An 18807-nucleotide genomic window follows, 5' to 3' on the forward strand; every position below is an offset into this window, starting at 1 on the left:
TAATTTGTGCACAAAATATGCACAATTACATGTTAAAATGTAAAATTTAGGCATGCTTTCAGAATCACAATATATTGTCGCAACATATCAATTTCTGCCTACATATAAATATAGGAAGAAATTGAAGGGGTGGCAGACGAGCCAGCGAATCACATATGCTTCGATTCGAGCTAAGGAATTGAACAAAATTCGAAATGTGTTCCTAACACAGTAAGCAAAATAACTGCCTTTTAAGTGAATATGATGTAACTTGAGCAATGCCAACGGCTCAAAACCGCTGTCTTGAAGTCATTCATTGGATTGCCGCCATTGCACTTCTACATTCTGTTGACAGCCACAAACCTGCTTAGATGTCACAGTTGACACAGTGTGCTCGCACTGGAAAAAGTGGCATCAGTCGGTTTCGTGTTATTGTTAGCTTCTTCACTGCGATGAAATATCCCCTTAGCAAACTGGACAAATCGAACTCCCTTTTAGGTAAATTCGGCCGGGACGATGAGAAAACGACCGTACATATTTTATGTGAATGTTCTACTCTGTTACAGGAGGCGGAGATGGTTTGTTCGGACATTTCTCAGTGTTGAAGAGCTCGCAACAAACTCCCTAAAGGACATCTCCGAGTATTTACTTGGCACCGCGGTAGTATAAAAAGGATATGGAAGGGCTACAATAAGCCATGACTGGCTGCGGTGATCGGAACCGAAGAGTTCCTTTGCCCACATCTCTCTTCAATAAAATTAAGTAAAAACAAAAAATTTTATTGGAATGCAGAAAAATCTGGTAAAAATTCTGAAAAATGTTGTGTCAGTGTCAAGTCGTTTATGTCGAAATGAAAAATTTTATAAAATTTCGTACATTTTACGCAACACAATAATATAGAATGGTTAATATTATATTTGTTTCGTCGGGTTATTGCCATGATGTAACAAAAACTAAATAAAAATTCGCTATTGTTTAAGAATCAAGTTGAGTTGTGACGTAGAAAACAACAATATATCACATTTGTTTTTTTCGTATTTTGTTTGTATTTTCAATTCGGTTCATTGAAAGTGATAATTAAATAATTAATCACGCTCGCTCAAATATCGCATAAATTTTATATTTTCAACTTTTCATTTGCTCTTCTTCTTATTCTAGTTGTTTTATAAAGCATAAAGATAACCGCAGAATCAAAATTTTGTTCTGCTTTTGTCTCGTTTTCTTTAAAATCCAGTTCCGCAGGTGATTTCCCATAACAAATAAAAATTACAAACAAAACAAATTAAACTTGTTTATTTTTTGTTTTTGATTGTCATTTTTAAGAAGCTTTCAAGAATCAAGAGAACAAAATTCTTTGAGCTTTTTAATTTTAAACAAATATTTTATGTTAGTTGTTTACGAGACTTAAAAATGTGTGGATATAAAGTTTTTGAAAATATTATAAAAAATGTTAAATAATAAAATTTTCATTAAAATTTTTATTAATATAAATTTACTAAATTATTTTTGTATAGAATCTATAATAATAAAAAATAATTCAAATATAATATTTAATAATTTATTAAGAAATAAACGTAATCCACAAGGAAGAATAATTTTTCCAAATCAGGTACATCCACAATTTTTTAATCGTCAACGTAATTTAGCAGCTGCCAGAGCTCATGCTATACAAAATCATAATATTGCAGTAAATAATGCTATATTAGCGGCAAATAATGCAAATCAAAATAATTTTTTAACATCAATTAATAATAATAACAATGGTGGTTATAGTTTACCAATAGACAATCCTTATTTAAATGGTTTTTATATATTTAATGGTAATGGCATAAATAATAATTTTCAGCAAAATACAGTTAATAATAATGCTGTTCAGAATGGTTATGGTATTAATCCTCAACAAATTCCAATACAAAAAAATTTTAATCAATTTCAAAATCGTAGAAGACCATTTAGACAACAACAACAGGGAAATATATTTAATCCAATATTAGCTGGTTATTCAGGGTTTCGACCAAATGGTTGGGGTACTGGAATTTATGGTGAAAGACAGAAACGTATCAGTCAAATTAGTAGGTTATTTTTCAGTCAAAAAATAATTTTTGTAATTCCTAATCGACCTAGTACAATCTAAGCTATTTCCAGTTGAAATAATATTATATAAGCAAAATTACTATATTAAGGTGTACAGAAGATGTTGTACAAAAAAACAGCCGGATTCATAGATGATTCATTTATTTTATTCAAAACTTTCTTAAAATTTCGATTCTAAAAATTTTTCAATGTGGTAGATAATGTTTAATTAAAACCTAGAAAAGCGAACAATCATTTTTGACTTCAAAATAACGATAATGTTGCTTAATTAGTCAATATTATTTAGGTGACCAACCAACACAACGAGTAATACTTACCAACTGAACTTTATAGTTCAGCAAACAGTAAAATGTACCAATCTACGCAAGATATTTCGAAATCAGAACTTATAAATTTAGACTATTGTGCAGGGATTACAAAATCAAGTTGTGTGAAAATGATATTTTATTGGTCCATAAATTTTGAAAATCGATTGGAAAAAGTTTTATTGTGCAGTTGAAAACTCAACGAAAAAATTACATATTGAATAAAATTTTTTACTGTTATATAAATTTTAGAATTCTTGGAGTACATGAGAAGAATTTATGGTAATGAAAATTATGATGAAAACAGTGATATTCTGTCAGCTGAAGATTTAAATGGAAGAGTTATTGCAGCTCCAGGAGAATTTCCACATATTGTAAGAAATTGAACTTTTTAATTCTATTCATAAAGAGCTCAATTATAAATATACTCAATTAAAAACTGGTTTTGTTAAAAACCATTTCTTTTACAACAATATTGTTCTGGTTTAAACTAGATTGAACCGATTTTTGTTTAAGAACTTATACCATAGATAAATTATTTTAGATCTTAAAATTGTAATTGAATTTTTGAAGAAATTAAGAATAACTTTTATGATATCATAGTTTTAATATAATAACCGAATTTTTTAATAACAAACAAATAATTATAGCATACAAAATTAATATTTTGTTTTTGTTAAATTTTTAGGCTGTAATTGGCATTAAAACAGCACGTGGTCCTGGAAATTCTCATTGGAAATGTGGTGGTAGCTTAATAGATATTTTTTTTGTATTAACTGCAGCACACTGTACAGATTTTGGAGGGTAAATATTCCAATTTACTGCATAAAAATTAAATAATTTGTAATAATTAAATTTTTTACAGTACTATTTTTTCAAACATTTTCTTGTATTTTTTTAGAGAACCACCAAATTGGGTTAAAATTGGTGATGTAAATTTAGAAGTAAGAGAAGATACAGTTGCAACACAAAGATTTCGTATTGCAAATATTTATCGTCATCCAAATTATAAAAATAATTTAGATTATTATGATATAGCTTTAATAAGATTAGCTCGACCAGCTGTGTAAGTTTCAATTAATATTCATGAAATGAATGAAACTCAATTTAAAATTTCCCTTTTATATAATACTTTAGTTTTACAAAACATGTTCGGCCGGCAAGATTATGGGCATCAGATGAAATACCATTTGAAAAAGTTTTTGCATTAGGTTACGGTTCAACAAAATTTGGTAAAACACCAACAAATGTTTTAACATTTTTCAATTTAACAATAATTAATAATAATGAATGTAATAAAAGATTACCACGTACATCAGAAACACCAGATGGAATTTTAAATAATCAAATTTGTGCAATTGACAATGAACAACATCGTGATACATGTCAGGTAATAATTTTTATTAATATCAGTGCCCTGAGAATATAAATTATTCTTCTGTTAATGAGAGCAGTTCGGTTTTATATCTCGGGTACATTATTTAATATACATTAATATCAAATTTTAAAATAATTTATTTTAATTTTAATTAATTTTGATTTTAATTGATTTTTCCAATAGGGCGATTCAGGTGGACCATTAGAAATTATATTACCGGGTAGACGTAGAGCAAGATATTTTATAATAGGTGTAACATCATTTGGATCAACATGCGCTGGACAAATACCAGGTGTTTATACAAAAGTTTTTTCATATTTAGATTGGATTGAAAGTATAGTTTGGCCAGCGACAGAACAATATCAACAAGATTTTAATTATTATAATGGGAAAAAATAAATTTAAATTAACAAATAAATTTTAAGGTTTTATTGGTTTTAAAGTTAAAATTTTATCATACAACATGCAAGAGGAAGGGGTTGGATCTATTCACATACTGAAATTTGGTGCAGTATTCAGTCATTTTTAGTTTATAACCATAATGCCAATAACAAGACATCACAAGTGCAATTTATTGGACTAGCAGCTGTTGTCAAAGTAACAATTTTTCTCATCTAATTGGCAATACTCTATTTAATTTTCCATTAGAAATAGCAAAATACCTACTATAAAATATTGTCCATTTAATAGACATTTATTAATTTTTCTATATTAAAAATCCATTAATTATTGAAAAAAACAACAAAAATCGAATTTATTCATATTTTATTCAAAAATACAAAACCATTTGGAATACAGAGAAATTTATTTATCGCACAATAACAAAATTATTTTGAAATCAATATTAATTGAGCACAAAATGATAATGGCATTAAATTTATTAACTTTGCTTCTCTTGTATTTTGCCAGTAGTACAAACTGTTATATACAAACTTTTATATACAAACTAGAAGAAATCAAAACCAATATTTTAGAACCCTATAGAACCAAAATATGGATACTCATATAAATACACACATACATAAATTATTCGAATTCAATACAATGATAATAATTACCTGATGCGTTTCAAATAGCAAGAATATTTTCAAAAGATTAATGATCTACCAGAATAAAATAGCAAAATAAAAATCAAGAGTAAAAAGGACACAATACAAAATAAATATTTTTCAAGGATATTTTTGCGCTCTGAAAAATTATCTAATACTTATTATAATAGAGAATTTTATTCATTTTTGTTCTCAATATTGATTCAGAATTTTTCTTTTTTATATAAGAGTGTTAATCAGAACGATTAAAAGAAGAGAGATAATAATGTTTATAAAGAGAATATCATAATGATTAATGAGTTTTTTGATAAGATCCGGAGAATAAAAAATAAAACAAAAAAATAAACAAAGAAAAATAACCCAATAGAGAAACCAAGAAAATTCGAATAAATTTTTTTTACCATATCGTTCTCTTATATTCTATCTTGTCCGATCTATTGGGAATAATTTTATGCAAACCAAAACTCCATACCAATAAACAGGAATGTCCGTAAAATTGCAATTTCCCTACAAGTAATTTGAATTTGAGTAATGAGTATGCTTCTATGTTTGTATTAGAATTTAATAAAAATTTTCGCTTTCAATTTATAATGCTAGAGAAATTTATAATGCAAGAGAAAAGCACTGAATTCTATTAATCTGTTCTTGTTTCTACATAAGTCAATTGACTTCGAAATTGCGCTCTTCTCCTCTGAATAGCAAGTAATTTGTTTTGCTGTTGCAAAACTTTTTATCCCTCTTATTGAAGTTTTGTTAACACATTTGAAAAACGTTCTTTCCCCAATCTAACAAAATCTAACAAAAATCAAAAAGAATCTAACAAAAAAACGTTTTTAATTTATTATTGTTATGCTTGTTTATGACCTATATGTGCTAGTCAACATTTGTAAGAATACTTTACCAAATCACCTACTTAAGAGGTCGACCAGAAGAAAGGGGGCAATAAACTTTGTTAAAATTAGATATGAAAAATGAATTTACACTTTAGTCTTTCACAATTTTGCATATATTAATAAATTTCTCGTAGCTAATAAATTTACAAATCTCACCTTTCCAATAAATGCAGGAAATTCTAATTTTCTAACCGGATTCATACCAGTAAACTGTGTAAACTAGAACTAAATGTGTGCAGGATTTACTTTTTAAACTTTTTCGAATGTTTTATTTTTACCAATACCTTAGAGTTACACTAAACAACTATTAAATTCTTTAATTTACAAGTCCGCACACATTGTTTTTCACTATGTATATAAAATTTCGTAAATGAAAGATTGGTTTATTTATTTTGTTTTTTTTTTTTTTTTTTCAAAACAATTCATAATTTATTACAAAAGAGAATATCTCAAAATTCTATGGTCTCATATGAACATATTGATTATTTTTAGATATGCATACACTATTTTCAAAGATACATACATATACGTACATATATGTATAAATAATAAATTTATTATGGGTACGTGATGGTCTGCCCGGTACCATATCGTTAATTTGATTAATATACTATTTGATTAATAAATAAACACAGAGAAAAATAAAAATTTAACAAACAATAATGGCTATTATAATATATTAATAAATTTTTAACGAGATTATTATTTTAATGGAAGAAACAGAATTTTATATAAAAATATTCAATATTATATTTTATAAGGATATTATAGAATACATTGCTTTAAATGCAACATCAATATTCCTTTTTACGTGATGAAATGCGTCATACAAGTTTTATAGACGTAAATTGGTTATTCATAATGAACGTCAACACAGACAGGAAATGCCATTTTTAAAAGCTTTATTATTATTATAATATTTTTAACTAATTATTAACATTATTATGGTAGTAAAACTTCATTTTAAAATTTTAAAATTATAAAATCTGTAAATTTGTTTAAAATTTTATAAGGTGAATTTGTATTATGACTCAAAATTTTAAAATAAATTTAATTTTATAACATGATTTATTTAACAATACGGATTACGGATCTAGCGAATGTAAATGCTTAGAAACGGGCCTTAGCCAATTTCTGAAAAGCTCGGCCAGGTTCTCGTGAGGGCAGGGAATTTTGTGAATATCACAACGTGCCTTACTGGCCGATGTGTGTCATGCGGTGGCCGCGTTAACCTAATCTAATCTAATCTTATTCAAAAATAATATTAGTAATATTGCAATTATGATATGAAAAGGTCATTATAACCTTTAAATACAAAAAAAAATATCTTAAAGCAATATTTTTCATAAAAGGGGCAAATTTTTAAAACACGTTCTTTGCGAACTTTCAATTTTGTGTTATTTTGAAAAAATTCTTCTACATCTTAGTATTCTAAATATTCGCGAATTTTTTCTCGAATTTCATAACTTATCAAATTATAATAATTAAAATAAAAAAAAAATATGTTGTGATATAAAAAACGTTGTCAGAATATAATTTGAGTAATTTATCATTTTTGTTTTCTATTTTTTTCTTATTTTTCTTATTATTTTCCTTCGACAGTCCTTTTTTTTATGGTTTTTTTGCCTCGAACACACAATGAACTTTTAATTTTAATAAAGAATCATTATTCTTGCACGTAATATTTAAATTTATCATGAACATTAAAAATAGTTTTAGAACAAAAAAAAGGTGCAAAATTATTAATCATAAATTTCGCGTTATAAAAAATTTCTCTCTCTCTCTCTCTTAATTTATTAAAATATGGGCAGTTTAACTTAGATATAAATTTACAACCTTTAATAATAATTATTATTAAGAAAACGCTAAATACTTATTAGACTAACAAAATATTTTCTCAGTCAACGTCTTATTGTAAAGGCTAAAATGGTAGGCAATCAATATACAAAAAAAAAACACGTGAAACGAAAATTTGGTTTTCAAAATAATTAATTAAAATTATTTTTTTTGGTAAATTTTCAATATCAAAATAAATGATATTAATATTTTTAATAAAATGTGTTGGAAACATTATTTTTTTAACCCATAATCATTTAAATTAATTATTTACGCGTGTCAACTTTTAGAAAATTATAGTTAGGGTGAATCATTCAATTATATAAATTCGCAAAATTATTTTAATATTCAATAAAATATTCAAAAATGCAAAATTACAATGAATATCAATTTAAATACCTTTAATAAGAAACACTAAATTGAGCAAGAAAATATTTGTTGACAGTGGGGGCTTACCTTCGGATTACAATGGTTTGTGTAAGAAGTTTGGAAGATACCGCCTGACCCTTAATATGGATACTGATATGATTGATAGGAACTTTTTTTTTTCCTTCACGGGAACCGAGGCCCTTAGGCCTTCCTCACGTCAACTCATAGGATCTATTGTGATTCCCACCCTCACCTACATTTGCTCTATACCTAGGGCCCTAACAAACCGCAGCATGACAGCCACATCAAGCTGCCCCCCCCCCCCGTAGCATCTCAGTCGCGGGCGAGCAAGCGCCAAGCATTCACACAATAAGTGCTCCATGGTTTCGTCCTCCTTCAAGCATAAACGTCCTCCCTGTCCAAGGGGACGCACAAATTTCTTACAGTGCCACAGGCCTAGGCAGCCATTCCAGTGTTCAACTCTGGCCCGCTCCTTGCATTCATTCAGGGCACGCAAGACCATTGTCCTGGGCGTCCCAAAGCATGGTTTCGGCCCAATGAATGGAGACGCCGCTCCCTCTCTGGCAAAACCATCAGCTCTCTCATTCCCGTTCACGCCGTAGTCTCCTGGCACGCGCATCAAGGTTGATTTGTTGTGCCTAGCAAGGATGCCAAGGGTGCTAATGCATTCTTTCAGCAGCCTGGATCCTACTACATCAGACAAGAGGGCCCCAAGAACGGCCCTATTATCCGATATAATAAATATAATGCTCCATCTAATGTTCCTCCTGATACATTCCAGGGCACACAACTCTATGGCATATGTCTTAGCCTGAAATATCGATGAACAGTGCCCGAGGGCCCTTGATCACCGTTCTCCTACGCCCTAAACGTACACACCCACGCCCACTCCTTCATTGGTTTTAGATCCATCCATATAGGAGACGACGGCTCCAGGGTCAAGTTGTGGTCCTCCCCCCTCGCCGAAAAAAATCTACCCTCCAGCCAGATCTAGAACGTATGGCCTTACTATGTTTCTCTCCTCAGACCAAAGTTCAAGGGTATCCCCATGTCATATAAGCCATTAATTTCCGCAACGATTTTTAGATGGCTACAATTGATCGAACAATTGTAGTGTAGGTGCAATAAACCATTTTAGGTCTAAGACCCAAGTTTTTCCATAAAGCCTCGTCGCAGCCCACAGAGCCCGGGTAGCCCTAACTATGACTCCATCAAGATGAGGCCCCCAGTTTAGTCGTTGATCCAGGATTACTCCCAGATATTTGACCCCCTTGGAAGGCCCAAAGCTTGTGCTCCCAGGAGCAACGGACGCAAACTAAATTTCGGCCGCCTAGTAAATAGTTGACAGGAACTTGGCAATGTATCTTAACCAATACGAGTAGGTGGATTGACTATTTACTGAGAATGAGAGAAACTAATGCTAAGTTGTTTCGTACCTTACCCTCTTCCAATTCAAAGTAGTTTGGGTGAGATTAGTGGTAGCTCAAATGGTGTCCGCCCCGTCCCTGGATCCACAAGTAATTATTTAATCTGGGATAAATATATAAATCTATTATCAGAACGTTCGTGAACTTAGAATTAAGACTGTTGCACTCCTTACCAACTCATGGACTGCGATATTTTTGCGTTATCCTAGACTTGGATTTGCTGTTCAATCAACAACATGGAGATATTCAAGTCTTCATATTCTGTTTTTAGAAAGGACCAATACGAATCGAATCCTATTGACGTTGTTTAAGCACGTGCACCGAAGGGTGATGGAGTTCTAATTGTTGTTAAGAACGATTTTTACGCTAGTCATGTGCCGGTCATAAATTCGGAATTCCTTTGAAATTATAATTGTTAGGATTGTGTTTCAAACCAAAAAGATGGTCATAGTTAATTGTTACGTTCCACCAAACTCTACGTCTCAGACAGTTTAAATAAAAATTGTAATAACTGGTGGGTTAGGCAAAAAATATAAATAATTGAATAAGAATATACAGTCAAACTTCAATATCACGAATTCAAGTAAGTAGAAATTTTTTTTAACACAAAAATTGATGTATTATGGGGATTTGACTGTATTTCAATCCATCTTTATAATTTCTAGTCTAATAATTTACAAAATTAATATTTTCCAATAATTTAATATTATTTGGAGACTTTTTCAAATTCTCCATTAAAAATGCTACTTTCAATTTTTATTGACTTTTAGGTGTTTAAGTGTCATATTATACCTACGATATAACTTGCAAAATAAAATAATCTAAACAATTTGCAATTCAAATTTTTGTTGTCTTAAAATTTAGATATTATTTCTGTATACGAAAATTTAACTAGACCAATCTTGTAATTATTATTATTTTTATTTTATTGCACTAAATAAAATTCAAGTATTAAAAATTATTCTATTGACCTTGTTATTATACAAAATAATTAAATTTGTTATGAGTAATTATATTTGTAATATAATTATTTTTACCTTTGACTTTTTCATATTTGGTGTACAAAATGAAAATAATGACATGAAAAGGAAACAAGATTATAATATTAATGCCATTTTGTTACGAGTATAGTACAAATCCGCTTATATATAATATTATTATTTAAATATTATATAGTTGTTAATAATTGTTATAATTGTTATACTTGGAATTTTCTAAATGTGCATTGTAGGAAAGTAAATATTTAACCTTTTATTTTAACAATTAAATAAATTATTTTCATAATAACAGAATTGGTATAGAATTAAAATATGTAGTTATTTGCTTGACGCATGTTTAAAATTACAATTTACAAATTGCAAAGTGTAAATAATAATAGCATACTTATGACAATTAAAGCAAATTCATGCTGTAAGACGATATTAATTATACACATTTAAATGAAATGGAATATTAAATAAGTAATATGCAAATTGTAATTTTGTTAGATTTCACTGCAAATATTCATAGTAAAGTTTTAACCTTCTTACATAATATATAATTCAAATATTTCCCTTGAAAATTCAATATACTTTAAAGATGGTATATTTTATGTAAATTTTCTTTATATTCACATATAAAATTAATTTGAAAAAGTTTTACTTTAAATAAGTTGAGCCATTTTAATGAATGATTGCCCAAATGATGAGTTTTATATGAAACATAGCAGTCTTCAATTAATTTTTATTTTTATTTAATTTTCTCAAAATATCATTTCTATTGTAAACCGACATTCAGTCACTTAAAATGTAACTAATTAAGTAAATACATAAGTAAAGTTCAATTAAATTTCATTATACTCTAGTGCGCCTTAAAGTTATGCAATAATAACAATTGCTATTCCATTTTCTCGTTTTATTTCAAAAATTTTACTTCAATTGCCTTTTTCTTTTGTGCTTGATCTTTTTTTTTTTTAATTCTCAATTTTCTTATTGAAATGATTAAGGCTAATGGTTTAGTGGGTGGTATCCACCCCTATACATTATCACCAGAACAACTTAAACTCAATATTATATTTGTATTATAAAATATGTCAGCAACTTTCTTCATTTATATTTTTATTAATAATATGAAAATTTGCATAATTTTCAATTGAAGAATACAAAATATAGAAGTGTTTTTTTTTTATTTTTTTGATGTGATTCTCTGCTTATACAAGTACATATACATTCTTTTCATCAACACGCTTTATTCATTTCACTTCACTCCCTCAATCTCTTTCGCATATTTACTCAATTTTTAAATGAGCATTTTCTTATTGGCATTCTTAAAAAATTTGTTAAACAAATTGACAGTATTCATTCAGGAGAAAGAATAAAAAAAAAACAGAATACAAAAGAAAAAAGCTTTATGACTTATTTCAGTAATAGAATCAAATTAGGCCAGAATTTTCACTTAACGACAGCATTGGGGAATTCCTATACATATGAGTTAGATATACATATACACAAAAGTTGCTAATATGCTAGTTTAGAATTCGGGTAGAAAAATGAAATGTCACTCGAAACGTGTATGACAAATTAAGAAAGGTTGCTAACTTTATTGAAAAAAATTTGATTTGGAAGCAAATTTAAAACATGTGGCAAAAAGAATTATTTAATTTTATTTGACTGAATTTTCAAAGTTTTGTAATTGGTCTTGTTAAAATAGTCATCTTGATATTAAGCTATAAAAATTTAATTTTTGAAAATTATATGCACAAATTGGGCCCGAGCTATATTCTATGGGTCATATCGAAGGAAATTTCCAGTGCCACAAAGTATTTCACATAGAATTGCCCCATCTGTTTTTGTTTAGCAGAAATATTTCATCCAAACATTGCGAAAAGCAAAAGTAGGTTGAAATTGTGTAACATTAGAACCGGATTCGAACCTTAGTTTCTAGTTCAAAAAAGGAAGACATTAAAAGAAAAATCATTTAAAAACTTTAATTATAAAGTTTATTATCAGCGTTATAATTTAAATTACACTTTAAAAGTAGGATGGTAACTCTAATTAAATTTCAATGACAATAAGAAGTACAATAATAAAGGAGGTGAAAAAAGAAAAAACAAGAAAAGAAAAACTCCCACGCATAAAATTTTAATGAACTTTTCATTTTGTACTTTTATTAATAAATTCCTTTTGGCTTTTTGACTTTATATTTTCCTATGGAAAAATGCAAATTGACATATTATAATTTTTGTTTTTTTCCTTTAAGATTCCTTAGAGTCTATATAGTTAAATGGAGGTAGACAATTTTCATAAATGTTCAATTTCCGAGGGATTCTTTATTATGAAAATATTACGCTATTATCTACTTCACGAATTCAGACTACGCACACATACTTGTAAAGAAATGAAAAAAATTTAATGTAAGTGAAAGAATGATAAAAATTTTTTCGTTTTCTTGAATAATTTGAAAGAAATAGAAGAATATAAGGATAAAATCACTGTGTATGGAATATAATATGACTGCATATATTATTCTACATAAGTATAGTGACAATGGATAAGGATTGCTCAGAAAAAATTTCAAGACTCGTAGGCAATGAAATAGTAAAATCAATTTTCAATCAATTTTCGAAAAATACAAATGTAAATTTCGTTCGCATTTGCTTATCTTTCACTGTTATACGACAAATACGACATTTTCATACGACATATACGAGTAAAGATTTCCCGACACGTAGGCTAGCCACACATAGTGACCCATATGAGGTAATCCATTGTATTCTTGCACAATAACTTTGTTATTTATTTCACAACCCATTGCCGAATTTTTCTAAACAACTTCCCAAAGTTTCTTGCTGATAAGATAACTAGAGTAGTCATAGTAAGTAGTTAAGCACACACAGCCTTACTACTAAATTTTTTCCGCAAACTACTTTAACTTTATATGTATAGAAAGAAAAAGGTAAATTAGAGGTTTTTTATTAAATCAATAAATATGACATCAGTGAAAGGCATGAGTAATTGGCATAACCAACTTGCAAGGCAGCATTCACATGCCGCCAGCATGACCAACATGGCTAGCTTGCATAACCAGTTCGCATAACCAACTCGCATTACCAATTATGGTTTCATTCAGTTACATGAGCAGTGCATGAAAAACACGCACATACGAGGGCTGTCCCAGAATTAAGTAGCCTAACCAAGAAAACACAAAAATTTTGAAAAAAAAAAATAAACCTGACAGAAAACCTTATCATTTTAAGGATTAACTGTCACACTTTTATTTTTGTTTTTCTTTTCAGATTACCGACTATTAATAGTGGAGCTTTTCAGTAAATTTTTAATATGGATAAAATTGGTCATCGTTATGTCATTCAATATTTTTATTTGAAAAGTCTTAGTCCAGCCGGTATCAAAAGTGAACTAGATTCTACACTAGGGCAGCCTGCTCCCTCATATGCAATGATTAAAAATCGCAGTTTAAACGTGGCCGTACGAGCTGTGAAGATGAACATCGCACTGGTCGACCAAATGAGGTCGCCATGCCAGAAACGGTTAAAAAAATCCACAAAATTATACTAGACGACCGTCGATTGAAAGTGCGGTAGTTAGCTAATATATCAAAAAGTGTACATCGAATATTGACCGAAAATTTGGACATGAAAAAGCTTTGCGCAAGATGGGTGCCGCGTTTACTCACAATCGACCACAAACAACATCGTGAGGATGTTTCAATGAACTGTTTGGCCATGTTTACTAAAAATAAGACCGAATTTTTGCGTCGATTTATAACAATGGATGAAACATGAGTTCATCATTACACTCCTGGAATAAAAGAGCAGTCGAAACCAGTAGGGGAGAACCGGCTCCGAAGAACGCAAAAACAGCTTTATCGGCTGAAAAAGTTATGGCGTCCGTTTTTTGGGATGCGCGTGGGATAATTTTTATTGATTATCTTCAGAAGGGAAAAACAATCAACGGCGAGTATTATGCAAACTTATTGCAGCGTTAGAGTGAAGAAATCAAATTAAAACGTCCACATTTGTCGAAGAAAAAAGTGTAGTTTCATCAAGACAATGCACCAGTTCACACATCTGCAATCGCCATGGCAAAAGTTAATGAATTGAAGTTTGAATTGCTTCCTCACGCACCATATTCATCAGATTTAGCCCCCTCAGATTACTTTCTATTTCCAAACTTGAAAAAATGGCTTGGTGGAAGAAGATTTCTTACAAATGAAGATGTAGAGTCTGGCGTTGATGACTATTTTGCAGAGTTTCCCAGTTCTTACTATAAAAATGGTATCGAAGCAATTCAACACCGCTGGCAAAAGTGTATCGACCTAAAAGGGCACTATGTTGAGAAATAAAAATAAATTTTGTCAAAATTTTTGTGTTTTCTTGGTTAGGCTACTTAATTCTGGGACAGCCCTCATATACTTTGACTTTTACATATGTAGATTTTCCCATGAATGTGAATTTATTATTTATTTAATTTATTTTTATGAAAAATGTTTATTAATGCTCAAATATTTCTGTTTCTTTTTAAAATATTGAAATAAAAGTCTTCTCTTTAGCACTCAATTTTTTTGATGCATAACTTCATAAGTTATGCATCATATTTATGTTGTAAGTAAATAATTTTTTACTCTTTGCCATATTTTTCGGAATTCCTTTAATATTATTAAGTTTCTATATTCACTTTCATGCAAAACATTTCTCATTATAAACTTTTACGTCTGTAAGATGCATTCAAATATAGTTATAAAGTTGTAAACGATCTATACTTACTAACTAACCTACTATTACACTGTAGATGAGCGTATAAGAAATTCAAGTGTCTTATGTGTAAAAATTTTGAAAAATAGTTTTTTATTATTTACATCTTTCACATAAAATATTAAAGTAGAAAATTTAATAAAATAAAAAAAATTTTCTTTTTACAGTAAAAACTTTCAAAATAATTTGTATATGACAAAGTTTTCTAATAACATTTTTAATTACATTTGAACCTTTTAGTAGCCAGAAGGAAAAAGTTAAATATAAGTGAATTTCTTACAGTGAATATTGTGACTATTTGTGACTACTATATAAGAAAAATTGAGCTTCCAAATGAAGAATTGAAAGAAGTATTACTGCACTCGTAATAAATTAATTACCTTTTATGACTATATTCTTAAGGAAGTTGTAAATGCATGAAAGCTGAGGTCTGAATTTAAAAATTTGTTAGAACTGGATCATGGTTCATCAGGAAATTTGTTATCAAGCAGATTTTCTTGCTATCCTGTGTAGTAATTAGTACAAGTGTAGAAACAACTTGAACGCCGATTAGTTAATCAATGTTCAATAAATTTCGACTCAACCTGATCTTTTAGTTTAGTTTTGATAACAGGCGTAGACTTTCATGATTAAACTGACATTTTTAATTCTTCACTATTGAAATTGTTGCAAGAAAATTTGGTTTTTGTGTACAGAAATTTTAACTCATGAATTCAGTATGGTTATTAGAGCCATTCATTTCACAATCATTCTGCCGTCTATGATTTTATACTTTAAAATTGAAAGAACTTGGAAACGTATATGTATTGAATCCATGGAAAAGCAATAATGAGCTGTTATGATAATCAAATTTTCATTATTCCAGAATTAAGGAATTATGTTTCATATTTAGATGCTGTTAAAAACTTCTAAAATTTGAAAAATTTATGCTTGTGTAATCATAACTCTTATAAGGATAACTCGTATGCTAATCTTCTCATATAATCTCGCATGTATATGAACACGTTACAGATTAGCTAATTATTATAGTTTTGTTATGTAAATTATGAAAGAAATACTAAATATTATAATTTCTTTACGTTATACTCGAAGTTGCCGGAGGGTAAAAATAATAAATGAATTCAAAGGGAAGAACTCATAAAAGATTTTAAAAGATATCTTCTTACATTTTGCTAAATAAATAATTTTTTAATACGATTGTTGGATTATCTTATAAAAAAAACATCAAAACTTTCTCAAAAATATAAAAACTTGAAAGTTAATTTATGCAACTTAAACTCACAAGTATGCTCTGCTACATCATAAAACTTATATGAAAACTAAAATGCGTAACTATGGAAGAAAACAAGTGAAAGATTAAAAATAATTTTTCATTGTGATTTTCTTTTATGGAATTTAGAAAAACAATGATGTTATACGAGGAATTCAAAAACTATACCATTGCAATGGTAATTGCATACAGGTACTTTAAACCTATCAAAAATTTCATGTGGAAAATTTCAAAATGTCTGTAAAAATTATAAAGTAATATTTTCTGATCTTATAAACTGTATGATTTAAGAAAATTTCTAGAAGTAAACAGATTTCATCCTTACTCTTTAAATGTTTGTGAGTCTAAAAGACTTCGAACTCATTAAATTCTAAATTTTACAGCTTATTAGACTTGTGACTTTGATTACTCATATGTCTCACGACTACTTGCAGTTGCATCTAACATCTAATTGGAATTAATCTTATTAGTAGAATTTTAGTGATAGTTAAAACTTGTAAAGTCAGTAAATTCTTACAAAATCGAACTTTCCTTATTTTAAACTCCAAACCCTGTTCCTATTAAGTACATTTCATCTTCTTTTCCAAGTTTATACAAAATAACTATGAACTACAATTATTATTCAAAATTGCTTTTCATTGTTTCTCTTTCATTCTTTTGTTTCACTCTTTCTTTTGGTATATAAATTTGCCATCTTAATATCTGACCCTTTTTAACATTAAGAATTACAAATCATTTGTAAATTTTCAAAAAACTTTACCAATATTTTAAGTTTTACTAAAAATTTAGAAATAATTTTTGAACAATTAAAATGCTTTTTCATTCTTCTGCTATTGCATTATTTATACGCATTCCTTATAATAGGCGCCTATAAATATGTGATACCTATATTATTAATTATTATAGAATATATAAGCAACTAGCTATATGTTCAACACTGTAGGGTAGATTTTTTTTGGCAAAAAAATTTCATATATGTATTAGCAAGTTTATGTGTCACACAATGCAGAATTTTTGTCCAAGGATATTTTTATGATTGTATGTCTGATTGTAGGTCCTTATTTATAATGTTAAAATGTTAAAAGAGCATCTATAAAAGATTTTATATTTAAATTGTTTTATTCGCAAATTTTCTATAAAAAATTTTCTAATAAAGTTTTATAAGTTAATTTCTGTTTTTTGTTTTTATTTGGAATAAAAAATAATATGTAGCCGGAAGTAAGTACCTTTTGTCGCATTTTATGACTGCAGAAAAAATTAAATGCGTAAAACAATTGGAATAATATTTTTAGTGAAGTTATTAGAACAATTCTAAAATATTAAAAATTTATTGCCTAGTATTAAAAACAAATAATAAATATATTTTGCGGTTACAAAATTTTTGGCGACAAAAATATGTAAAATATTTTAATTTAGAAAATTAATATTTAAATACAGCGAAATCTCTATAAAACGAAGTTTTCATCCTAACGAAAATTTTTCTTTAATCGCTAACTCTCTATATACCAAAATTTTTCTATGAACAAAACTTATTTGAGTGTCTTTATAAAGATTGTCACGTCTTAAAGACTGAATTGATGCAAATAAAACTTCTATGAAAAATTAAAAATTTTCGCTCAGTTTTCGATGTTCGGCAAAAATTTCGTTTTAGTAATTTTCTTGGACACCTCTAGCTAAAACTTGATAAATTCTCCCCATTTATAATCTGACGAATATACCACCGTAAACATTTCGAATGTCTATCAAAATTTTATGAATAATAAAAGAAACTGCATTGGAAGCTATATACTGTAAAAGACGAATTTCTACAAAAGACGATATCCTTACCAGGTATAAAATTAAGAAGTGAAAACTATAAACAAAAAAAAATCCTTATTCTCAATTGAAAAACCTATTAAATATGCTAACAATTTTTCACATCAATTTCCGCTAGAATTTACAACCATAATCGTATTGAATTTTCACAATACCCTCGAGTAAAATAAGACTCTTTTCACTTTTTATTTAACTTTTTACTCAACTTTTATTATGTATATACGCATATATTTAATATAGTGTTTAGGTGTTTAAGTTACAAGAATGGAAAAGGCAAAAGCTTTTAACTTTAACGTAAATTTAATTGCTTTTTCCGTGTCATTTAAAATTATGGAAGAACCAAAAACAGCGAAAAAAAAAATCTAAATTTCTGCATTTTAAAAGAATAGCGAAAAAAATGGAGAAAAATCAAAATGAGCATGAAATATTCTTGCACTTAATTTTCATTTCAGTACCATAGTTATTACTCTTTAAAACTTCATACACTTACAATGTTGTATTCGAACATTTTCATTATATACGAACACTTCAGGAATCCGATGAATTGAAAAGAATGAGTGTGTAATGCTGGCAGAAGTGAATAAAACTAAATTGTAAGGGAAACATTTTTTACCAGGCGCAG

At 28.5% G+C, this 18807-nt stretch overlaps 1 protein-coding gene across 1 annotated transcript; it reads left to right on the forward strand.

Annotated features, from left to right (window-relative positions):
- Window positions 1-676: 676 nt before the first annotated feature.
- Window positions 677-4223, forward strand: LOC129608420 (serine protease snake-like). The gene is made up of 8 exons (XM_055519911.1): window positions 677-741; window positions 1546-1588; window positions 1826-2051; window positions 2631-2752; window positions 3067-3182; window positions 3280-3444; window positions 3516-3768; window positions 3940-4223. The coding sequence occupies exons 1-8, from the start codon at window positions 677-679 to the stop codon at window positions 4153-4155; spliced, it is 1206 nt and encodes a 401-aa protein (XP_055375886.1). The 3' UTR covers window positions 4156-4223.
- The last annotated feature ends 14584 nt before the right edge of the window (window positions 4224-18807 follow it).

The sequence above is a fragment of the Condylostylus longicornis genome, unplaced genomic scaffold, assembly GCF_029603195.1.
Source record: "Condylostylus longicornis isolate FDR11 unplaced genomic scaffold, ASM2960319v2 ptg000031l, whole genome shotgun sequence".
Classification (NCBI taxonomy): domain Eukaryota; kingdom Metazoa; phylum Arthropoda; class Insecta; order Diptera; family Dolichopodidae; genus Condylostylus; species Condylostylus longicornis.